The 25,311-nt window shown below is 33.0% G+C and overlaps 3 protein-coding genes across 11 annotated transcripts; 2 read left to right on the top strand and 1 right to left on the bottom strand.

Moving 5' to 3' along the window:
• Positions 1-11,370: 11,370 nt before the first annotated feature.
• On the top strand, positions 11,371-16,004 carry LOC133681521 (pentatricopeptide repeat-containing protein At4g26680, mitochondrial). 6 transcript variants are annotated; one of them, XM_062104579.1, is made up of 3 exons: positions 11,371-12,943; positions 13,044-13,126; positions 15,586-16,004. In XM_062104579.1, exons 1-2 carry the CDS (start codon positions 11,458-11,460, stop codon positions 13,046-13,048), a joined length of 1,491 nt encoding a protein of 496 aa, XP_061960563.1. In that variant the 5' UTR covers positions 11,371-11,457; the 3' UTR covers positions 13,049-13,126; positions 15,586-16,004. The 6 variants fall into 6 exon arrangements, with proteins under 6 accessions (XP_061960563.1, XP_061960565.1, XP_061960560.1 ...); XM_062104581.1 differs by lacking the exon at positions 15,586-16,004 and adding an exon at positions 13,756-14,893; XM_062104576.1 differs by having other exon boundaries at positions 11,371-13,126.
• Positions 16,005-16,408: 404 nt separating this feature from the next.
• LOC133682684 (uncharacterized) lies at positions 16,409-19,216 on the bottom strand. The gene is made up of 8 exons (XM_062106156.1): positions 19,001-19,216; positions 18,616-18,743; positions 18,459-18,515; positions 18,230-18,322; positions 17,704-17,782; positions 17,434-17,558; positions 16,909-17,052; positions 16,409-16,822 (listed from the first exon to the last, which is right to left on the bottom strand). The coding sequence occupies exons 2-8, from the start codon at positions 18,739-18,741 to the stop codon at positions 16,583-16,585; spliced, it is 864 nt and encodes a 287-aa protein (XP_061962140.1). The 5' UTR covers positions 18,742-18,743; positions 19,001-19,216; the 3' UTR covers positions 16,409-16,582.
• Positions 19,217-19,497: 281 nt separating this feature from the next.
• Positions 19,498-24,777, top strand: LOC133682682 (transcriptional adapter ADA2a). Of its 4 annotated transcripts, none has more exons than XM_062106154.1 (13): positions 19,498-19,651; positions 19,909-19,973; positions 20,046-20,227; positions 20,657-20,722; positions 20,874-20,999; positions 21,086-21,161; positions 21,541-21,601; positions 21,684-21,739; positions 21,848-21,949; positions 22,517-22,739; positions 23,144-23,354; positions 23,811-24,116; positions 24,332-24,777. In XM_062106154.1, the coding sequence occupies exons 1-13, from the start codon at positions 19,575-19,577 to the stop codon at positions 24,521-24,523; spliced, it is 1,743 nt and encodes a 580-aa protein (XP_061962138.1). In that variant the 5' UTR covers positions 19,498-19,574; the 3' UTR covers positions 24,524-24,777. The 4 variants fall into 4 exon arrangements, with proteins under 4 accessions (XP_061962138.1, XP_061962136.1, XP_061962137.1 ...); XM_062106152.1 differs by having other exon boundaries at positions 21,681-21,739; XM_062106153.1 differs by having other exon boundaries at positions 19,503-19,651; positions 19,912-19,973; positions 21,681-21,739.
• The last annotated feature ends 534 nt before the right edge of the window (positions 24,778-25,311 follow it).

Below are 25,311 nucleotides of genomic sequence, written 5' to 3'. Positions count from 1 at the left end.
TAGATAAAGAGGATTAAGTTTCTTATGGAATTCCATTTTTTATTAAAAAAAATAATATGAAATAAAATAAAATCATTACCTATATCTACATGAGAAAGAATAGGAAAGAGAAACTTTTAGAGGCAAAACTTAAAGGTTGAGGAGTTTAGATTAGAAAACCCATATATAATACAATCCAACTAGTAAGTAACTTACCTTTCTAATTAGCAATAACACTGAAATAAACAACCATGAACATGTTTATTTTTATGGAGGGTAGTTTTCCTACCACATTAATAGTGCCAAGTTCCAATTTTTTATGCAAAGCATTTTTTTATGCTTTTCTCATAAAGTGACACTTTAATTTTCATAGATAAGCTACTTATCCATCTAAAACTCTAGGGTGTGAGCTCTTCACTTATGAGGACAAACTCAAAGAGAGCAAATTTATTGTACCCTAATATCTAGTTTTCATAGCGTTTTATAAAAGCACCTTCAATAACACTCTCATGGAGGGCTATGTAATTTTTTATGATCCAAGATGAATTTTTTTTTTAATTATGTTTATTTTGCTCATAAGCATCACTCCAATTAGCTTTAGCTAATGATTTTTTGTGGTAAATCTTGTTTTAATAATTTTCAGCAAATAAAACATTTTTTTCATGAATATCATTTAACAATAACAACAACAATAATTGTTGTACCTTTCAATAAAAAGGAATTGAGATTAACTTTGTAAAATAGTTATGAATATACATAAAATCAAAGGCCATTATAGGTGGAAAGAAACAAAGATTAATAAAAATTGAGTTATATTAGAGGAATACAAAGAATTTACCATTTATTAAAAAAAACCCTCAATAATAACCATCTATTATTTATAAAATTAGAATAAGAGAAATTTAGAGATTAACCTTCAACCTGTCTTTATTGGTAGATGCAATTAATTTAAGTAGAAAAACTAATTTAAGAAATTAATTAAAAAACAGAATTTTTCGTGGAACTACCGATCAAAACAATAAGCAGGATTGTTGTGGCTATCCAACTTAAAATGAATAATGTTACAGATAATTTTGAAATTAAAATTTTTTTATAGGATGAAAAAAACATTCATCCCATATCTTTCCAATTTCAAAATAATAAATTGTTTTAAAAATAAATTTATTTTTATATATCTTTATATTTATCTTTCTAACTAAACATGTTAATATTGCGTTGTGTTTATGAAATATATAATCATTAATCAAGCTTACGTGTGTTCCGATGGACCTAATTTATAAGGGATACATCAAATATAATTATCAAGCTTACGTGTGTTTATGAAATGTTTAAGTGATGCATTGTTAGTTATAGAAAGAAAACATAGAAAAGGAAAGAAAGAGAAGATGCTTTAACCATTTGTCACTTCTCAACACGTGTGAGTACCGATTCGATACCAACCAAACTACTAGCCAACATATCATAAGGGGCAGCGATTAACGCCTTAGCCCTTATCTACTTATACGGAATTTCAGGCTTGTTGTGTCGTTTACACATCGAGGTAATTAAGGCATTTTTGATTTTTTAATACATGTTGTATTTATAAGGCTGATAATAAAATATTTTTTATTTGATATATCAAAAAGTATAAAAAATTAATTTAAAATAAATAAATAAAATATTTTTTTAATATTTTAAAAAAAAAAACAAATGAGTTATTAAAAGAAAGAGGTTGAAATTGTTCCTGCAGGTGATTACAAAAATGATCTCGCTTAAATTTGTTGATGTTATGATAATAAAATAAAATCATTTCAGTGTAGAATTTCATTTAATAATTTAAAATTTTAAAGTGAAAATATTTTTTATTTAATGATAAAATAGTAAAAAATCAAATTATATTTATAAGAAATACAACAGTTTAAAATATAAAGAAAAAATATATTTTGTTAGGTGAATTTTTCTTTTCTTATTCATTTATTGTTTTTACAAAAATATTTTTTTTATTAGTAGCAAGTTGTTTGAATAAAAACTAACAAAAAAGTTAAAATAAATATTCATAAAAATATTAATAATTTGAATTAAGATAAAAAAAATGTATCTCTTCAATAAAAACCACATTTCCTTATTCAATTTTTTTTTGTTTTGATAAAAAAAATTATAAAAGCATTGTTTTAAATAAAAACTTACCATGATTTGAAAATTAGATTTTAATAAAAAAATATAAACAAATTATGACTTGATCATTCATATATGATAGTAGGGAACAAAAAAAAAAGTTAGTTTGAGATAATTATTTAAGAAAATTATAATAAAAAATCACATTGAATATTCATGACCATATTGTTTTTTTTTTAATGCATATTAGGTTTATATATAATAATTCATAAAATAATTGTTAATATTACTATAAAGATTATAATTTTATTTGAAAACTATGATGAAATTAGACAATATTTTAAATATCATTTTAATTATTATATTTATTATGAATCTTATTCAAAAAACAATTTGAAAGGAAATATAAAAAAAATAAGATGTTCAGGCTTAAAAGGATGGATAACACATGAATATTACTAGCATGTTGGGCTCAAAATAAAAAAGTCCAATAGCATAAAGCCTACAAGGTCACGCTTGCCCGTCTAGTTTTTTTTAACAGATAGATGGCACATTGTTATAATTTTGTTTTAATAAGATAGACGACATGTTGTATATTGGTTTAAATTTTGATCATTTTTTATAGTTGAAAAGTCAAGATGTAAGATCTTGAATTCTAAAACTCAATTTTAACTTGTTCTTACAAACAAATCATAGGGATCTCACTAAACCCTTTTTAACAAAAAAAAACAACATTGTGTAATCAGTCTAAATATCTAAATTAAATCAAATAGAAAAACTTTTCAAACCCCAATATACTTTTTTTTCAGTAAAATTAAAAATTCAAACCACCTTAATGAAACTTCTCTCTACAAGCGGAACTAATTTATATCAAGATTATTTTTTTTATGGCTAAAATGTGTTCGTCCGAACCCTTTCTCTTCTTATTAATTTTTCAATAATTTTCTCTCTTCTCTATCAATACTCAAGAAATGAAATGTGAAAAATATATGAAATTTAGGATTGAAATGTAAAATAAATAATATATAAACTGAAATTTTAGGACCAAACTAGATTTTCAGCTACTTTTGAATAATGGGCTATGTTTATTTATTTATTTATTTTGATTATTGTTCTTTCAATTTTTTTTACTATAATCCTATATACAATTTTGTCAAATTGATCTTTAATGTGTTGGATCCTAAAGGGAAGTTTAGGTGAACCTAAGACGAGGGTGAATTAGGTATACAAGGTAAAAATATAATTTAAAAAACTTTTTACCTAATAACATGCAATTTTAAATAGTCAAATATCTAATATGAAAACAACCAACAATCTAAGTCTTATAGAGATTCAGTAAACCACCTATTCCTCTCCTTGAATTTTCATTTAAGAATTCTATTATCACACACAAGTTATCTTAGCAGGTAAAGCTAAATTGTTACATAATTTTTTTTATGAATGCAAGATAAAACTCAATCTTTAATAGTGCCACAGATAATTCGATTGTGTTTGTTTTAAAGAACATAAAGTATCCAGCAGAATCAAACCATTTTAAGATTAGCCTCGTATGCTTTAACCAATTGCTGCAATACAAAATTATTATATAATATTCTTAAAAATATATATTAATATAATTCATTATTCATATAAACAATTAAATCTTTACTCCTCATCTTTTATAATTATAGTAAATGACCTCATCAGCCTCAAAACTGGAGTGTATTGTTGTACAAAACACACACAAATCAAATACAAAAAAAAAAATCGACCACCAATTGATTGCTTTCGCAATATACAACTATTATTAAAATTATCTCAAGGAATTGCTTCACTCTCACTAACTCAAAAACCAAGTACATAAAAGATTGATCCTCACGAGAAAACTACTAGAATCACTACAAATGACACCTCTGCAAACACTCATGGTGTTTGAGTGTTAATAACACCTTTGCCTTGACCGGTGTTTCATATCCATTAATCTCACATCTTTCTCTTGCTTCTGTCGGAAGTAATGGAATCGTAGAGTGTAGACGCAGGGTTCCTTGATAATTGCTTTCAAGTAATCAAGATTTTCAATATCTACCTCCTTTATTTTACTCTTTCCCTAATTAAAAGCTTGCCGCAACTCAACTTGTGCCTTCTCCATAACTCTTGGGCTCTTCAGTAACTCCGACCTTGCCCACTCTATAGTTGTCGTTGTTGTCCCAGCCTCGCCAGAAAAGATGTCCTGAAATTAAAGCATTGAAAAGAGAACGAGTCACCTTAATTTATCAAATGTAAGCAAGTAAACATTATATGTGTGTGTGTGTGTGTGTGTTTTGTTGATCATTCATCCCAAGAGAACGTACCATGGACACAACTTTGATTTGGTTGGTTTTGAGATGCGTGTGAAGCTGATCGAACTCTTGAAGCTTTAGAAGCATATCTAGAAGATCATCGTGATCAGATTTTTCGCTATTGGGTTTCCTTTTTATCTTGTGTTTGTTGATGATTTGACCAAGAAGCTTGTTTTGCTTCTTGTGTAAGCTCTCCAGTGATGTGACAAAGAAAGCCAAGTGATGGGAACAAATCAGGCAAGGTAAAGAATTTCTTTTGATTTCTGTAAGCAATGACAAGCATGAATTGAATTCATCTTGATCATTGCATTTGAAACCACATGTTGCACCCGAAACTACATTGTTTATCATGGACAATAACTTGGTACTTAGATTTATAGTAACTTCTTCATTTGAAGAAATGAACTCCATGAGCTTCCATGCTGCTTCTTCTCTTATTGACCTAAACAATTGGACCGTCTTTGTGCTGAGCAGCTCTAAGATACAAATTTTTTTAGTTGCCTTCAGTAATTTCTAGATAGGGCAAACCCTATGTTAGAATAACCATATGTCATAATTTCAGCAGAAAAAATCCAGATCTTTAAGCCAACTTGAACTCATTTGTCTTCAAAACCTCTCTGACAGCCTCTGGTGATGATATAAACTGCTCACCAATAATTTACCTCTGGATCTTTTTTATTTGGGCTTTGAGAACGATGGAACCCTTTTTTATTATTTTTTGAATGAGTAAAATTACTACAATTTGATTTTTTGAATTAATTTAGAAGTCTAAATCATGGGTAGAATTAGGGCTTTCAAACTAGTTTAATTCATCTTTATAATCTATGTTCAATTTGACCATGAAGAGGTCTACTAACTGAGAAGCTTCGATCATGGAGCATGATAATAAATTATTATTCTATTATTTTGTTTAAGTAATCTATAAAAAAAAAATTTATATAAAATCCTCATTAAATTATGTGTAATTATTGTTTTGTATTGCATATTATTTTCATTTTATCTTAGATTGTTTTTATTTTTGTGGTAGAAAGTATGGTTGTGGTTTGACCATAGTGAATGAGTGTTTGGCTTTTGTTAAATCGCAAGTTTTAAAAAGTAGGATCCACGTCAAAACTGTGTTACAATCGGAGGTTATCAAAAGCATGTTTTATTTGCTTTTGCCATTCCTGTGCATAAAAGTGATTAGCCAGAAGAATGTTCAATTATTTGTTTACCAAAATATCCAATCCTATCTTCTCCTCCATGCTCTCCCGATAACTAGTGAAACGATTATTTTCAGTATCCACATCTTTCAATCTCTTTATCAACCTCTTCCCTTCTTGAAGAAGAACCTCTGATTATAGACGTTGTTCTTCTTTCTTTTTTATAGCCACAAATGATTACAAAATCTACAAACCAACTCTAGATCTACATAAACCAACATCCACGACCAAGATCTACAAAAACCACCACCAGATCTGTTTTTTTTAAGTCCTATAAGCCCTTTTTTGTATACAAGGAAGTTTATTTTTTGTAGAAAAATCTCGGTAAATTTTGGTTTCAATATGCCTTCAATCTCTCATCTGTGCATGTTCTTAAAAATGTCAAATCTAACCAGATCTTGTTTATTATCAAAATTGTATCTCTATTTATTGTTGCAGGAACCGTTGATCTCCTCTTCATAATTCTAATAAGCACTTGTGGTTCTAATTTTCTTCTTTCTCAGTTGCATTATTTAGGAGATTCCTAACTTTGCTGTTTTTGATTTTTCATAGAGTTAGTAAACAAAGTTTTAAAGTGTGGCTGCGATTATTTTGAGTTTTAAAAAATAAATGAGTGGATAAAATGATGTAGAAAGTCGGGATTTGGTAAATGATGTAAAGAGGACAGGCCAAAAACAAAAAAAAATACTCAAAAAAATTACATTAGTCAGGCTCTTGATACTAAAACATAGGAACCAAATTGAATTGGACAGAAAACCAGTACTTTAGCCAAGTTCTAGATAATATAACATAGAAACCAAACTGGATACATAGTTTAAACATTACAGTTTTTAATTGATGTTCTAATTATGATGCATTCGTGTCTTTGTATTTATGATATATAGTTTAAATATGTTAATGTAGTCTTTCTATGATGTAGAGATTTTATTAACTTAAAAATAGATGATGAAGTTGCAGACATAACACGCTAAACAATCATTTGACCCATTAAGATAATTAATTGAGGTCTGTATGAAGTATAAGAATGATGTATTTTACTATTTAATTGCAAATTCATTAAACATAGCCATGCAATACTGTCCTAAACCTTTCCCTGCCATCACCTTATTTTCATTAATATACTTTGCTAATGATAATGCATATTACATACTGTAGTACTACTCATAAAACACAAAACTTAACAACAAGTTTCCTATTATTAATGCTCAAAATATAAAGCATTGAAAATTACGTAGAATTTCATAGACAACATTAACTATAATTTGTTAACCCTACAATGTTTGTTATTAATATATAGCATTATAAAAATTACTGTGTAATCCTATATTAAAAAATTTATTTAAGCTTAGAACATGAAAGAGTCTCAATCTCAAGATAAGGTATGTTTTACTAGAGAGATGCCACACGTATTTTGTTACATTTGTATAAAGGCAATTGGAAAGGGAATGAGACCTAACACTCATTTTGACAATGCTGGTTGGAAATTTATCATTACTACCTTTAAAAAGTAAATTGGCCATGTATTCACTAAAGCACAATTGAAAAATAAGAGGGACGGGATGAAACGGGATTGGAGAAAATGAAAAAAAATTAATTTTTGAAATAGGAGTGGGTTGGAGTTTAGAATTGGGAACTATTTCTGCCACTGAAAAGTGGTGAAAAACTGAAATTCAGGTATGATGTTATTGAGTTAATGTCCAAATTTTATTACAATTCTCTAATTTTTCCTTTATACTCCATATTCATTTTAAGTAATGTTTTCTTTTCATTATAGGAAATACATGGAGCTAAGAAATTCATGCATTTCGGTATCAAGCCAGATTTTTATGGTAAATATGATATCAAATTTACAAATATTGTGGCTTCCGAGAAGTTTGTTTGGGCACCTTCTCAAGGAATGATTTCGAGTGATTTTGAGGTGGGTGATAAGACCAAAAATACATCTAATAAAGATGTTAACCTAGAAGAAGGTAATGGAGATTCCAAGAAAGATAATATTGCAAACTTTGTTGACATGTCAACAACATGGTTGTTGGTGTCAATGTTAGTGTTAGTACTAATAACCCTAGTAGTAGTGGAAAGAGAAAAGTCATTCAAAATTGTTTTGGTAAGAGTGTTAAAACTAAAAGAGGTTAACTAAGGATGGGAGCATAACTTTTTTATGCTTAGATAAATTGATAGACAGTTTCTCTCCAAGAAGTGATTGCACATCTAGTTTTATGGATAAGAAATTGTGCAACATTGAAGAAGTGATAACGGTGTTTCACTTCATAGATAAAGTTGTTTTCTGGAGTGAATTTTATTGTTTTGCTACTAAATATTCATGGTTAGAAGTAGGAGAGAAATATGGGCAACGTTAAGAACCATAGAAAGAAAACTTTAATGGCTAAAACTAATGTTTCAGAAGAGATCAAACCTCAAACCATGAGGTATATCTTAATCTTTAAACGACACTTCAATTATAGATAACTTTGTATTAATTTCAGATGTATTGTATATCCAAATCTAACATTCTGTTCATTTTGAGAAAAATCTATGAAACTGATGTCTAGTGCGTGAACCTTTGTTTTTGCAATATAGTTGCTTTATGTCTTTATTGAATGTATGTGAGAAACAGATTAACACATAACTTTTATTGTAGATATTGGATGGTTTATACTGATGTCTTTTATGTTGTTGCTTTCTTTAGATTGTTAAGGTGTTGATGATATGCAGCTTTATTTGTGCTGCTTGCTGCCAGTTTTTTATTGTTGTCTTCGAAAGGATATACCATGTTTTTTTTCATGTGTTTTATGTGTTTGTTATGTTGCTGATAAAGATTTGTAATTGTGTACTCTATAACCAACATTTTCTGTATTTTTTCAACAACTCTTGAGTATGCCTTTATGTTGTTATTCATTATAGCATGTTAACCATAAAAATTTTAGAAGAAAAATATAGGTTTGAATGTTTGGTAAAGTGTGCTTGTATTGTGTAGTTCATGGGCCACTTTTTTCCATCTTATATAATTCACCATTTTAATAAAGTTGAACACGTCACTTTTAAAAACATTTATGGAATGACTAATCTGTTTTGACTCTCTTAATATATTTTTATTAAAGTATATTAGCCTGCATCTCATAAAGTAGTAAGTTATCTTTCTTTCATTGTATATTCATGTTTTATACTAGACCTAATTTGTTAATGACATTGTTGTTACTTTCAACATAAATAATATATGTATTAATATAATCAATTACAAATTACTTGTTAGATATATATTAATTTTTTAATATATTTTAGGATGAGATGGTTTTTATTGTAAACAAAAGAGTATGATAAATTAATGAAATTGAATGGAATAATGTATGAAGTGTTTAATTTTTTTTTTAAATAAATGGATTAATAGGATAATAAAAATTATATTTTCTATAAAAGTAATGTGATTTGTTGAGGTTTGCACATAAGCTTGCAACATATCTACATTAATAAAACAATTAATATGTTGTCTTTGCTGATAATTATTTAATTAAAATTGTAGATATGGATGCAAATTTGTTTAATAACCTTTTTAAAAGAGAGTATGAAAATGTCATGAACAATGTTGTTCAATATGTTTCACATGGCTACGCTAGTAGGAATAGTAGTAGTCATATCATTTATAGTAATGGTGTTACTGATGATAACAATGCAGATAATGATGATGACAATGACAATAGTAACGTAGATGATGACGATGATGATGCTGACGATTCATTTTGGCATAGAGAATTTGATCTTTGTAAACTAATATTGTGCATAGCAGGCGCACTTATATTGTATTACAATAACTACATCTATAAGCAACCTTATATGATTTTGTACAATATAGGAATACAGTGGTTGAATGAAATTTTAAATGGGCATTGGATACGTTGTGAAAATATGTTTAAGATGGATGCAACAACATCTAGAGTCTTTGTTTTGATTTAGAAACACAGTATAGACTGAAACCATCAAGGAGGATCAATGTTATAGAGAAAGTTGACATGTTTCTTTGTACTTTAGCATTGAGTGCTTCTAATAGGGAGGTCCATAAAAGATTCTTACATTCCAGTGAAACAATGAGTAGGTATTTCAATGAGGTTCTAAAGCTATGTGTTTGCTATTAGTTAACATAATAAAATCAGTTGATCCATATTTTTTGACAACACCACAAGAAATCACTATGAACCCGAGATATATGCCACAGTTTAAGGGAAAATATGTTTAAGATGGATGCAACAACATCTAGAGTCTTTGTTTTGATTTAGAAACACAGTATAGACTGAAACCATCAAGGAGGATCAATGTTATAGAGAAAGTTGACATGTTTCTTTGTACTTTAGCATTGAGTGCTTCTAATAGGGAGGTCCATAAAAGATTCTTACATTCCAGTGAAACAATGAGTAGGTATTTCAATGAGGTTCTAAAGCTATGTGTTTGCTATTAGTTAACATAATAAAATCAGTTGATCCATATTTTTTGACAACACCACAAGAAATCACTATGAACCCGAGATATATGCCACAGTTTAAGGTAACATATAAGATTATTAAAAAATGAATATATTTATCTTTCCACTTTCATTATATAATCCATTTGGTAATTCATTTACAACTAATATTTTTCAAATATTGTTTTTATAATTGTGCAAGAGCAATCGATGAAACATGTGTGTGCTTGTGTCTCATGAAAATCAAATATTATTTTTTAGAAGGAAATGAGTACCAACGCAGAACATTATGGCAACATGTAGTTTTGACATGCAATTTACTTTTGTTTGGGCTGGATAGAAAGATAGCGCGCATGACTCAAGAATTTTTCATGAGGCCATCTATAATCCAAATATCAAAATTTCAAAACCACCAAAAGGTATTTTAGATAGAACAACAAGGCTTCTTTCAGAATTTTCATTTATTTAATTTTTGGTCGCATTGTATAAAATATTTTTTGTTTTAAATGTCTTGGGTGAATGTAGAAAAGTATTATGTTGGTGCCTCCAGTTATCTAAGTGAATATGGATTTTTGATCCATATAAAGGTGAAAGATATCATCTTCCAAAATTTCATTATTAAGGCCAGCCAAGAAGTCGGGAGGAGTTGTTCAATCGGGTTCATTCATCAATTTGATTTGTAATTGAGCGAACTTTTAGGGTGTGGAAAAAATGATGGCGAATTTTGCAAAACATGCTAGTATTTCTGTATAAGACACAAGTGCAGATTGTTGTTGCATCAATGACTCTTCATAACTACATAAGAAGACAGTCCGTACAAGATGATGCTTTTAATGAATTTGAACATCATCCTAATTTATGTTTTAGGATTTTTTACATGATATTCTTCCACAATCATGAATATATGGAGGTAATAAAACTTCGTATATAGATTATGTTCGAGATGGAATTGCTTCAAGTTTGATGGGAGAACTGTAGGATTTTTAACTTTACAAATAGTTAATCATAAATACATATTAATTGTTCAATGCTATGCATTGAAAAAATTAATATCCTATTTGGTCATTTCATGTTCAATTACAATTTTAACCAAATACTAAAAGCATATTTTTGATGAAGAAACAATTTAAACTATAATTTTAACCAAAAACATAATTTAGATAAAATAACCACATAAAAAAATAATTTTTCAAAAATAATTTTTCTAAACCACAATTACAAAATTAATCACAAAAATAAACATATTTTTAATCATTTGGGTGTTTTTTTTTTTTTTTTAAAAAAAAAAAATCTATTTTCCTTCTCGTATCTCGCTCACTCACTATCTTTTACCCTCCTTCACCGAGACCGATTGGCTGAGACTGCCCTCTATCCCTTCTTCCTTCCTTGACAAACCAAAGTCCTTGAAAGCATGACAACTCGTTTACATCTCCGTCGATTTTCAACTTTCAATCGGAACAATCCAATCCCACACAGAACAATCCTGGAACCCAAAGGACAAGACCTTGATTTTGTTAACGTTGTACATAGTCACCTTATTCACTCTGATTGGGATAAGCTCAACAAATTATCCACCCATTTTACTCCCTTTAGAGTTAACCATATTCTTCTAAAGATCCAAAAGGATCATGTTCTTTCCCTTGAGTTCTTCAATTCTCTCAAAACTCTAAACCCCATATCCCTTACTCTTGAAACCCATTCCATTATTCTCCACATTCTTACCAAAAAGAGCAAGTTCAAGTCAGCACAATCCATTCTCAGAACCCTTCTTGCTTCCCGTTCCATTGATTTGCCTGGTAAGTTGTTTGATACCCTTCTTTTTTCGTATCGAATGTGCGATTCTTCGCCGCGGGTTTTTGACTCGTTGTTTAAGACTTATGCTCATGCGAACAAGTTTAGGAATGCTACTGATGTTTTTTCTCGAATGAAAGATTATGGTTTCTTGCCTACTGTTGAGTCTTGCAATGCATATTTGAGTTCCTTGCTTGATTTTCATAGGGTGGATATTGCTTTGACGTTTTATAGAGAAATGCGTCGGTGTAGGATATCGCCGAATTCATACACTTTCAACCTAGTTTTGTCTGCCCTTTGCAAGTCTGGGAAACTTGAAAAGGCCGTTGAAGTGCTTAGGGAGATGGAGAGTGTGGGAATTACTCCTAACGTTGTGTCTTACAATACTCTGATTGCAGGGCATTGCAATAAGGGTCTTTTGAGCATAGCTACCAAGCTTAAGAACTTGCTGGGAAAGAATGGTTTGGAACCGAATGTGGTTACTTTTAACTCTTTGATTCATGGGTTTTGCAAGGAAGGGAAACTGCATGAAGCAAATAGATTTTTTAGCGAGATGAAAGTTATGAATGTCACTCCTAATACTGTGACTTACAATACTTTGATAAATGGATTTGGTCAAGTGGGTAATAGCAATATGGCTGGTAAGGTTTATGAAGAAATGATGAGAAATGGAGTTAAGGCTGACATATTGACATATAATGCTTTGATTTTGGGGCTATGCAAAGAGGGTAAGACTAAGAAAGCTGCATTTCTTGTTAAAGAACTTGATAAAGAGAATTTAGTCCCCAATGCTTCGACCTTTTCTGCTCTCATTAGTGGACAGTGTGCAAGGAAGAACTCTGACCGTGCTTTTCAGCTGTACAAAAGCATGGTAAGGAGTGGCTGTCATCCAAATGAGCAAACTTTCAAGATATTGACATCTGCCTTTGTCAAGAATGAGGATTTTGAAGGAGCATTCAATGTCCTGATGGATATGTTTGCGAGGTCTATGGCTTCTGATTCAAATACCTTACTAGAAATTTATGATGGGCTTTGCCAGTGTGGAAAAGAAAATTTGGCAATGAAGTTATGCCATGAGATGGAAGCAAGACGTCTAATTCCAGAAGGTTTTGACAGAGCTGAACCTTTAAATTCTATGACAGAGAAAGAGAACAGAACCTTTGGATAATGCTGTTAACGCTCGTGCTTCGACTGTATATTTTATAGGTTAGGCAAGTTTGACATTTGGAAGTACATCTCTTACTTAGTGAGCGAAAGACTAAAGGAGTTTCCTGTCAAACATCTGTAAGGTACTTTCATATTCATGTTTATTTCTAACCACAACTTGTGCATGGTTTTGCTCTTGGGCATAGTTGATGCCTTCATGTGTTTAAGAAATATTCTTGCTCATGCTTCTGTTTCTTTTATTATATGCTAAAAATATCTTCCATTTTATGGAACCATCTTTCCGGTTTTGGATTATGCCAAATCTTTTCTTCTTAGTTTTGGCTTCGTTGGTCCTCGATATGACAAATTATTTTTTACGTTAATATAGGAGTTCCATCTTTCTTAGCGAAAACTGTTTAGTGTGTGGAACCCAGTTCATAACATCTGCTGCTGTTTCTTTCCACGCCCTTCTAACATCCTTAAAAGTTAAACTCAATATAGTCAAATTGAACTAATTGTTTTCATTCTAGTGAAGGAAAGAAAATCTCCGTCATTTTCCAGTCAGGCAGGGTGAAAATTTATTAAAGATAAAATCGTAAATAGAAATTAGAGTAGCTTAATCCAAAGATAGATCACTTTATGAGATGTTGACTAGAGCCTCAAGGAAACTGAAATACAAAAGGAAACCAGAGAAGTAACTTCTTATTTTAGAAACAACCCTGAGCCTGAATTGTAGCCATAATTTTCTAATGGTTGAAATTAACTTTGACAGTGTTGGATAGTAACTTAGAAGTCCTTACAACCAGATTTGATCCTATTTACAATTAATCAGTGAGGTAAGGAATGCAAGGGGTGGAAATGAAGCAGAATTTAGTGCTGCTCCAAATAACAGTCTAAGGATCCATGTCACATCAAACTGTTCTACTCTTTCCCCATTTGCCAGTTTCCAGCCGAACTGATATAGAGCTAACCAAGTGGAAGTTCAATATTTGGAATGGAAAATATTCCTGGACATATCTTCTTTCCTGCTTCGATAGAAGATATTTAAAGTTGGTCCCTTCAAACTGATGGAACAACTGAGGAGCCTCTGGTTGAAAGGAATTTGCATCAATGCCTTGTTGTGGATCTCTACTTATTGCCCACACATTATAATCGTTCTGTTTCTCCCTGGTATCATATGCCCATTGGTTTTCTGTTACCTCTTGTGGAAGTAAGGGGACTGGAGGGTGTAACCTAAAGAGGTTTCTTGACAACTGATCTCTGATAATTTGGTTTCCAAGTGTTCGACTCTTCTAGTTTTCTCCTTCGAAGACTTGTCACACCTCAGTTTGTGCCCTATCCAATCCTCCAGGGCCACTCAGAACCTCTGATGTTGCCCATTCTATGGTTGTTACTGTGGTATCACTCCCTGCAGCAAACATACCCTAGAATGGGCTGAACTGAATTTTAGTTCCATGGACTAAATTGCTAACATGCTCAGAATCTTTTTGCATGTGTATTTTATGGAGTCAGCAACACATTGAGTGCTATCACCTTAATTTATGGTCCAATCTTTCCTTGAGCTTCATTTTATATATTTAAGGTTGGATCTATATCAGAAGATGCTGTAATCTGAATTTTTCAGAAGTCACTGTACTCTTTGGCCTTTCCTCGAGCTTCATTTTATATATTTAAGGTTGGATCTATATCAGAAGATGCTGTAATCTGAATTTTTCAGAAGTCACTGTACTCTTTGGCCTGCCAACCATACGAGTCTTTTGGTGCCTTGTATTCCCTCCTCGAAATGCTCTGTATTTCTTACAATTTGGGTGCTTGAATTTGTTACAGATTATTGAGAATTTGTGATGTACAACAGTACACATTGTTTCTGAAGAGTGAAGTTTTCAATGTACTGTGTTTTATAGTGTTTATTCATGTTTATCAATAATATTTAGGAAGAGTTTAGCATTATTTCCAAGGGAATATGATGTGGCAACTACATCTGTATATGCTATTGATGGTCAGTGATGATTTCTACCATGGCCAGGTGCTAGATGTATGTTCATGCCACTGGTTTTAGGGAATATAGGTCTAATCTTATCTATAAAAAGAAACTAAATTTAAGCAAGAATACTGCAAGAGTAAAAAACCATTCTGTTAGGACACTTTTAATGTTGGCTGCGATTTGGAAGTCAAGGTTACCAGACTCTTCTAGGTTTAAAAGCACTTCCACTAGATCTTCCTTGCTTGATGAAGGACCTCCCTACCTGTTTCTTTTCTTATAAATTAAGAAAAATAATTAAAAAATAGCACTTAAAATAATAAGAATCAAAATTAGATAAAAAAAAATTAAATAAATTCAAACGCATTCGAATATATATATATATAGAAGCACACACATTGACTGATCTGTACCCATCATCCCTTAAATTGGAATTTAAGGGATGATGGGTACAGATCAGACAAGTTAAAGCCCCCAGAAACCCGTATAGCTTCATTAATCAATGACAGAGAATTTAAGGCTAGTAGCATCATCGTATGAAACTAGTTCAACTGCCAGAACTGCATGTCTTTGAGCAAAATTGAGTTCTTTTGTCTTTAAAAACCTCTTTTGCCGCTTCAGGTGATGATACAACGACCGCAAACTTTTCATCAGCTTGGAGTTGCATAGCAGGTCCATATTTCTTCGATAATTCTGTAGTGCCATGATGAGGTAACGGACCACCATTCAACTGGTGCAAGTTCCCTATAAAAGAGGGAGCTTTGAGGTTTTGCATTTCTTCCAGTACTTTACAAGCATGAATAGGAAGATCTGGATAGCAGAAGTAGAGAGTGCAGGGAAGGAACAGTGGAGTTGTAGGAGCGTATGAGAAATTGAAGTTCCTCTCCTTATGGCCATGGATATGCAAATTAGGAAATTTACTTTACATAAAAATTCTTCGAAGTAGCCAAGTTTATATAGCTTTTTTCTAGGATAAAAACCCATCTTGTACATGTATTCATTTTTTTGTTTCGAGTTACATTTTTCTTTCTTTCCTTTAATTGGACTCTGTCTTGTGAGATAGAAGGACAGAGAATTCTGGAAGAGAGGACAAGGAGGGGTAAGGACGAGATTCTTCGTATATAAAAAAACGCAAATAGTCAAGCCAATACAACAACGAGTTTCTTCAATTTTACTGTTATAAAATAAATCACAATTTCATAGAAAATTAGGGTTTTCCTTAAATCAACTAATTGGGTCTCCAACGTGGAGAATGGTAATCATATGCGACCATTTCTATGGTTAGGCCTCATCACGAAATAGTACTATGATCATGTCAGATGGTAAATTTCATTCCCAAGAGTAAATTACTTATCATAACCCCCAAAGAGTTGTATCGCCTTTCCCTTGAGAAATGAGGTTGCGGGTATTGAGTGATAAAAAATAAATTAAAAAATTCCAATACTTGACAAATTAATCACGTTGCTGCTTTCAAAAATGTCATTGACATGTTCAGATAAGTGTACAACAATTTTTCGATTACATTTATCTCTAAAGTGAAGCTAAGAGATTCCAGAGTATTCAATCAACAGTCCTATTAGAGCTTACTTGAGTCAATGATACCAGGGTTGTGTAGAGGTCACATTTCATCTTCATCAGCTTCAGCAGCAGATATTTCAGAGTCCAATTTATTAATTAGCTGCTCACTTATGTGACGAGCCACGGAAATCATGTCAGAAATAACACTCGGATCAAGACCTGCACTTCCTCGTTTGGAAAGCCCACAAATTTGCCCTTTCCTACTGATAGAAACAGAGACAGCAGAGCTCATCTGGGACTCTTCTTCTGAAGTGGCGTCTACAATGTAGTGCCTCCCCACCTAAGATAGAGGATTAGAAATTCATGGTTACATTGAACTCTTTAAGGTTGTCAAAATTGTGAAGAGAAAAAGTTTAATTGGATCACCTTTGTTAGAGTAACTATAACAGGGACCCCAGAAGTGTCAAATTGCAAAAATTCTTCATCACTTATGTCAACCTCTGGTTGCTCATCTCCTGATGCACCGGCTGCAACTTGGACTCTTGGGATGCCTGTATTGCTTAAGGCAGCCTTTGGAGATAGCAGCATGTATATTAGTAATCAGTTTCAACTACAAAAATCAACTACTCTGGAAACAAAGGCAACTTTAGAATAGCAAGTGGTTGTGAGTTGTGGCAGAGACAATAGCAAGGTGCAAAGAATGTTATAAAACTAATGTTTTTATCAGACAAGCCCAAACTTGGTGAGTTTTGACATTCTATCAACTTCGAAGGAGACAATACTAGAACTGAGAGAAGTCTGGGAGAAAAGTGTGATTCCATGTTCAACCAATCCAGTCACCATGTTTTTACCATATGTTACCAACAGCCATAACATCGATCCATATGGTTTGATTGGATATGGAAAAATGAATGAGATCACTATCAAACATATAAATAACTAGTAGAGTACCTTGATGGCAGCACCTAGAGCATCAAGAAGATTTCCATCTGAACTGATGACAAGCCCATCAATGTAAAGATCCCAACAAATTTTTCCTTCTGCGACTATTAAAGATGATAGATCAATTCCAGCCCCTGAGACAAATTCAACCACTTCATAATCGCAAGAACCCATAAAAATAATGCATTATTAGAGGATGCAGGGTGAAATGCCAAATGAGAGAGCACACATGACACAACAGATTTGTGCAACTTCTCATGCACTACTGAGAATACAAACCTGCTCCACTTTTACCACCCAAGAGACAACGCTGAAGAGCAACTGAGAGTTCTGTGGACAGTTCCTCACCCCCTCTGCCCTGAGTAAGATATGATGACAGGTTTAACTTAAGAAGAAAGAAAATTATACTGGTGAAAACAGCTTGGAAAATTTCAAATGAGCTCTTCATTATGTAATGGAAAACATTCAGTTAAAGAACGAGGGAATACAGCAACAAGCAAAACACTGATTTAAAGTTCATAAAGATTCAAACAATGGATAAATGAGACCTGCAAGTTTTAAACTAAGATAAGGATAAACATTTAATGAATGTTAATTGCCAAGAAATTATGTTGCACATTATATTGAGAAGCGTGGCCATATGTGCAAAGAAAATTTATAGACTAGCAACTCCACTCTGGAGCTATGACCATTTTAACTAGATTGGTTGGGACAAATGTCTTATGAATGACTTGCTACAAACAAGGCTCTATTAACAGGGCAGAGACAATAGAAAAGGGAAGGGCAGGATATAAAAGTATACAACCTCGAACATTGGTTCTGCAACTGGACTACAATCAACAAATATAGCAACTTTTCCTTTATCAGGTTGCAATGCATTTGGTCTTCCAAGCTCAGCCTGCATTTAAATAAATAAGCAACGAATCAGAAAAAAGCTACCACAAAAATTTATATTGCAAATCATAAGAACAAGTCCATATCATCAAGAAATCACATAGCAGGAAGAAGTATGGGTCATGCAGGCTATAAAATACCTTCACACTGGCAATAACCTCTGTTGCACCTATCCTGATTCGTGCGGAGCCATTTGCCTGTGCAAAATTCATGAAACATTAAAAAGAAAAACAATACCGTAATTTGATTTGATTTACAATAAAAACAAAGCAGGTTTGATAGGAGAATGAGTTATACCTGAGGGATAACCCCAGTTTCAATAGAAATAGGTCGGTAAGCATCTCTTTTCCTGCCGTCAGAGCGGAGGTTTTGATCAATACCACCCTGTATGAAATGCTTTTCACCAAGAGAAAGGCCTACCATTTCTTCAAATAAAAAACAGAACCCAGAAAAACAGTGGTTACTATCACATATAATTCACCCTATAAGAATCAAAAGAAAACCAAATTGATAGTTTTTTCAAATTTTGAGTCTCGGTATTCTTTGAACGATTGAAGTAACTTTAGTAACAGTTGGGGGGTGAAACACTGACACAGGCAATTTCACAAACAGGTGGCGAACATGGAAAGAATTTAACATGAACAGTGAAAACCAAGGAAAATAGCGAGTGGGAAACAAAAACCTGGGAAACAAAAACAAACAGCCTTTTTGTTTAGAACTGAAAGAAAAGAGTGACTGAGAGGAGGTCTTTAGCCTCCAACTTTTAGGACATGAATGCAACGCAGTCTCTGCTGCTGCGCTTTTTGTTCTGCAAGAGAAGGGGGCGGGCTCCTGTTTTGAGAGTAAAAAAAAAAACAATGATACCTCGATTAACCCTTACCAATTTAGTCCTAAGCTTTTTGATGTTATCAGTTTTATTCCCTATGTAATAAAAGTTAAGCAATGTTACCCCTCCATCTATCTATTGTTAGTGATAAATAAAATTTATAAGACTAAAAGATTACTTTTGGAGCAAATTGCACAAGACTAAAAGATTTAAAACTTAATTAATAATGAAGGGAAGGGAAGGGCGTGTCGCAGTGAGTCAGTGACACAGCGAGATGGCCTTTAGCTCTTAACCCTTAAAAAATGTTTTTAACCGTTGGATCAAATGTCTCTGACGTGGCAACATCATCTTCTTCACTTAAGAATCCTAAAAAATAAAAAACCCTCCCTCTCCAACGCCTGGGTTTCCCAGACTGCAACTAACTGTTACCATGGGTCGTTCGCGCGGTCGCCCTCCTTCTTCCGGAACCTCCACTGCCGCCGCCGCCTCTGATGATCCGAACAATAGGTATACCTTTCACACTTAGCTTGTGCAGAAATTTTTAATATTTATTTATCGTGTATTGTTTGGTTGCTGAGGAAATTTCTTTACCCTAAAATTTCTAATTTCAACTTGAGTCTACAGTCATGTGAAGCTTCTGATTCAAATATATATAAATGACAAGTGAATTGTTTCTTTTATTGAATTGTTTTTTTTTTTTTTTGGAATTTCAATTATTTTAGCTTCTTGCAGGTTTGCACTTATTTTTAATTTATTTTTTTTAGTAGATCTTCAAAAAGAAAAAAGACGACTTCCAATGTAGGGAGTATAGAGACTGCATTTCCAGCAGGTATAATATTTTAATCGTCCTTTGAAATTTGTATGCAAATCAGTACATAATTTGTAACTACCTACAATGCAGTATATCAAGAAAAGGGTCAAGGGAAACTGGCACTATACCACTGCAATTACTGTCATAAAGATATCTCTGGAATGGTTCGCATTAAGTGTGCAGTGTGTCCTGATTTCGACCTTTGCGTTGAGTGTTTTTCTGTTGGAGCCGAAGTGACTCCTCATAAAAGCAATCATCCCTACAGGGTTATGGTAAAGTTTTCTTGTCCAGTTGGTATATGTTTCTCTTCTCAGCTTTTCAACATATTATAATTCAGATGGTTAACTAGTTAATCACTTTTTATGTCTTACCTTGCTCTTTCTTAACCGTGGTCGTATATTAGTCAAGCATTGCTCTTAAGGATTTTTCTCATTGAAATTGATATTGTGATGCACATACAATACAATCCTAACCACTGCATTGTGTGCTGGAATATTTGCCTTCTAGTGTGTAGTTTAAACTTGTGTTTGAATATCATTATATGTTTGTCGTCTTTATTTTTTTCTTTCATCCATGGTGGGCTTCATTCACTATTTCTGTGTTCGCTGGACCACTACAAGATGGTTGGTTTTGAGAATTATTAATGAAGCAATGATTGTACCTAAATCAGTATTTGTATTTCCATTATTTCTCTCTAACAGGACAATCTGTCATTTCCGCTCTTTCATCCAGACTGGAATACAGATGAAGAGATATTACTTCTAGAGGTATTTGCTTTAATAAGTCAAACTATGTGTTCCTCGATATTACTTATAACCCATTTAATATTTCTGTAAAATGCTGGTTTCTCTTGTGAATCTGGCATTTTGAGTGTTATTGTTATGATGGTTAGATGGTGCATTTTGTCCTTACTTTTAGGGCATTGAAATGTATGGATTTGGGAACTGGACTGAAGTTTCAGAACATGTTGGAACCAAGAGCAAATCTCAATGCATTGATCACTATAATGCTGTATACATGGACTCCCCATGCTTTCCTCTCCCAGTAAGACTTATATTTGCTTGTATATGTACATGTATGCATCCAAATAGCTAAAATGGTACTAACACCCTGTGGTTTATTTTACCTAGGACATGTCTCATGTTATGGGAAAAACCAGAGAGGAGCTCCTTGCAATGGCCAGAGGAAATGTTGAAATGAAGAAAGGTTAGCTTGAAATTTATTTGAGTACTTTGCAATTGTGTCACATGTGGATTGGGTGGTTGGTATTTTTATAGTTTAACACCAATTCTCAACTAAATTCATAGGTTGCTGATTTAAGTTTGTTCAATTCATCAGTTACTTATCTTTTGATGAATTCAGTTGAAGCAAAACCCAGAACATGTTAATTGCTTTTGTAGTACATCTTTCGAATAATTTTATTAAATTAATCTAAAATATATATTTCATTCTTCTTCTGCATCGCTAGTCATGTTCATGTGTACACTCCCTTGAGTCCACCTGTTGGCATCCCTATTTACCGGGCTAATATACTGATTTCTATGTAAAATAAGCTAGCTAAACAGATTCTTATGTTTATTCCCAGAGTTGTCTGCTTTTGAGGAGCTTACGCTGAACCAAGAGTCTCCCTTCTCTGTGAAAATTAAGTATGGCTATCTTCACCATTATACATGAATTCGGTTGAACTCTAATCCTGATTGCTAATTCCTCGAACTGCTTGATCAGAAGTGAGGCATCAAAGAAAGAAGATTTAGCCAGCCATTCATCATCTATAGTAAATGCAGGTACAGTATTCGACTGGCAAATGTTTGTTTTTTGTTTATTTCTCTCTTGAAGATTACTTTTTGGAGAACATTTTCTAATTGAAATTCTTACCTTATTGCTTACTTCAGAAGTCAGCTCTCATATGGGTTCAAGCAGTGGCAACACATTCTCAGATGCAGTTAAGAAAGCATCTAATGAGGCCCAGATTAAGGACAAGATTAAAGTGGAAGGTGTGATTTCCGTGTTCATTGTTTGTTTACTGCAAACTTCATGAGAAAAATTTTCATGACATTGGTGCCTTTTATTTTACTGGTATATGTAGAATCATGATGTTTGTAATTGATGTTGGCCATGGGTATCTTCACTCAAATTCCAGAAACACAATAGGTGTAATTACATTTTACACATAATAACAGTACCCCACACAAATGGATGTAATGTGAAGTTCTGGTGAACATTCATGCAATGCTCTTTAAAAGTTAATTCTGGAAACTAGTTTAGTGTACATGAGTCAGAATTTTTAACCCTATAGTTTTGTGATTGATATGCATCAAACTGTTTGTATTGTTATAGGACAATTACGCTAATGTGTGAACATTCATGCAATGCTCTTTAAAAGTTATTTCTGGAAACTAGTTTAGTGTACATGAGTCAGAATTTTTAACCCTATAGTTTTGTGATTGATATGCATCAAACTGTTTGTATTGTTATAGGACAATTACGCTAATGTGTGTAGCTTTATGAGCTGGCTTCTTTTCTTATCTCTGTCATGAGTGCTTAATGATTATTTTGGGCAGAACCTCTGTCTGACAGGAGTATTCGAGAGAAAAAACCTAGAATTTGCGGAGAGGAAGGACCTTCAATGACAGAGTTAAGTGGCTATAATTTCAAGAGGCAGGAATTTGAGATTGAATATGATAATGATGCAGAGCAACTACTGGCAGATATGGAATTCAAAGATACTGACACTGATGCTGAGCTTGACATGAAACTGCAAGTTCTGCGCATTTACTCAAAAAGGTACAGTTGAAGTTGTAGAAATATGCACTTTTGATGTGAGAGATAAAATATTGAAGGCTGCTTCTATAGGCCAATTCCTTTTAGAATTAAAGGACAGTTGGTAAAACAAAAGTTTGCCATTTTGGCTGCCTATCCCACAACTAAATGATGGTTTTGCTCTGTTCCATGATAATCCTTTGGGAGAAGATCAGCCAGCTGACATTATGATTCCACGAACTTTAGGCTTGAGATTTTTTCTGCACTAACCTTGGGTTCTCGCTACTCTAAATTGGGAGCTCCTAAGAAAATGTAGGTGTTAGGACATATTGAGTTTGATCTCCAACCAAAATTTATTTTTTCCCTTTATTTTGGGGATCTTTTTCATTTTTAGCTAGTTTCCAAATTCATTGGGGACTTGTTGGCAGGCTTGATGAGAGGAAACGGAGGAAAGATTTTATTTTGGAAAGAAATTTGTTTTATCCTGATGCATTTGAGAAGAACATTTCACCTGAAGAGAAGGAAATATATCAGCGTTACAAGGTCTTCATGAGGTTCCACACAAAAGAAGAGCATGAAGAATTGATGAAGACTGTTATTGAAGACCATCAGATTATGAAAAGAATACAAGATCTTCAGGTTTGACGCATGCTGCACACTTGCCCTCTGCATCTTTTATTCTGTTAATTGGCTCTTAAAGTTTCTAGTTGTTGTGCTACCACTACAATAGTGACCATCCATGCCGTAATAAAATGATATTGCTGGGGTAGTTTACTGTCAATCACTATTTCTCATGGGACAATTGCAGAATCTACAATTGTTTCTTCATGATCAATTACAAAACTGATTTTCATCAACTCCAGTAATGAACATGTAATGCCAATTTTTTTTAATGGACATTGTGCTGCTTAGAATTTGCGAGCAAGCAGTTCTGTTCCAGCTATCTGTTCCATGAGCTGAAAGATTTGTCAACTTTCAGCTCCTGCTGCTTATTATTTGTAAAACTTGTATGGAAGCATTCTTAGGCACAATTTGTATCAATTCCAAATGCAAGCTGTGATCTCTGCTGCATATGACAAAAAAAAAATTATGCAGGAAGCTCGAGCTGCTGGCTGTCAAACAGCTGGTGAGGCCCAAGGATTTATTGAGCAGAAGAGAAAGAAGGAAGCTGAAGAAAGTGCCCAAAGAGTGAAGGAAAGTATGCAAGCAGGCCCAGCAGGTAAACTGTTGCCAAAGCCAAATCATCTTGACAGCAGCCCTCGTGGAGCTGTCAAGTGTTCCACCGCTTTTCATCCTGGTGGCAACGACTCATCTTCAATGATTGCAAAACAAGCAATTTCAAGCACCCTCGATGAGTGGGATATTGCTGGATTCCTAGGGGCTGATTTGCTCTCTGAATCTGTAAGAATGTTGTTCAACTTATTAACATTTATGTTATTGAATTTGTTCATGCTTTCAATTGGATCTCATGTTTGCTATGTTTGAAATTGATTTTGGGAGATAAATGCAACCTGTGCATCATTGCCTGATGTGATTTTGTGTGTTCATGCATGCTTCTATTTGTTTACCGAGCATCAGATTTGCTTGAGTAAATTGTGATATATTATTACATGCAGGATAAGCGTCTTTGTTGTGAGTTGAGAATACTACCTGCACATTATCTCAACATGCTGCACATAATGTCAATAGAGATAACAAAGGGTACTGTTACCAACAAAACCGATGCTCATAGCCTGTTCAAGGTGGAATCAAGCAAAGTGGATAGAGTATATGATATGTTAGTGAAAAAGGGGATTGCTCAAGCATGACTCTAGGTATGACATCTCCATTTTTGTTGATCTACTTACATTGTTTGGGAAAGAGAAGCAGCGTCATACCAATATATTGTATTACTCTCATGTAAGAACGTATTTTGACAAGGCATTCTATTATAGATAGTGTAGTGATCTTTTGCAGTGTAATTAGTATTGGCTGATCAATGGAAGAAGATACACAATGGTGGTCTTGAGTATTAATCTCAGTCCCCTTGAAAACAGTAGAATACCCGGTGATTTTCAGTTTATTTAGGTTCTTGCATGATTACTCCGAAAAAACCAGCCAGCAGGGTGAAACCAAATGCCTGCCTCTGCATAATATTTTAGCATCACCTTGATATGAATTAACCACGCTCTTTGAGGGTCCGGGTTCCTCATTTTCAGATAAAAGAAACAGAAGAACATTGGAGTTGATTTGATAGTAGTATAGGACTCCACCCATCTAGGGTTTTATGTAAAGAACATCAGTGTTATTTCTTGGATAGTCTCAAAGATTCTTTCAAGCCATTTACAATGGTATGGCATTGTTAAGCAACCCTAGGAAGGTACACAAATGAGGGAGGGAGAGCCCTGAGCAATAACAGGGAAGAAAGGACAGACGGATGCTGTTCTGGGCAAGGGCCTGCATCGCAATGAAAACGTTTTTCAAAGGGCATTTGAAAAACAATGAAATAATAATGTTTTATTTTTTAAATATCAATTTTTGATATTAATCAAAATCCCAAGAAAGAAATCAAAATTTTTGAAATGTGTTTTTTGAAAAAAAACAAGCACTATAATGA

The sequence above is a fragment of the Populus nigra genome, chromosome 2, assembly GCF_951802175.1.
Source record: "Populus nigra chromosome 2, ddPopNigr1.1, whole genome shotgun sequence".
NCBI classification, from domain to species: domain Eukaryota; kingdom Viridiplantae; phylum Streptophyta; class Magnoliopsida; order Malpighiales; family Salicaceae; genus Populus; species Populus nigra.
This window is presented reverse-complemented; position numbering and strand designations above follow the sequence as displayed.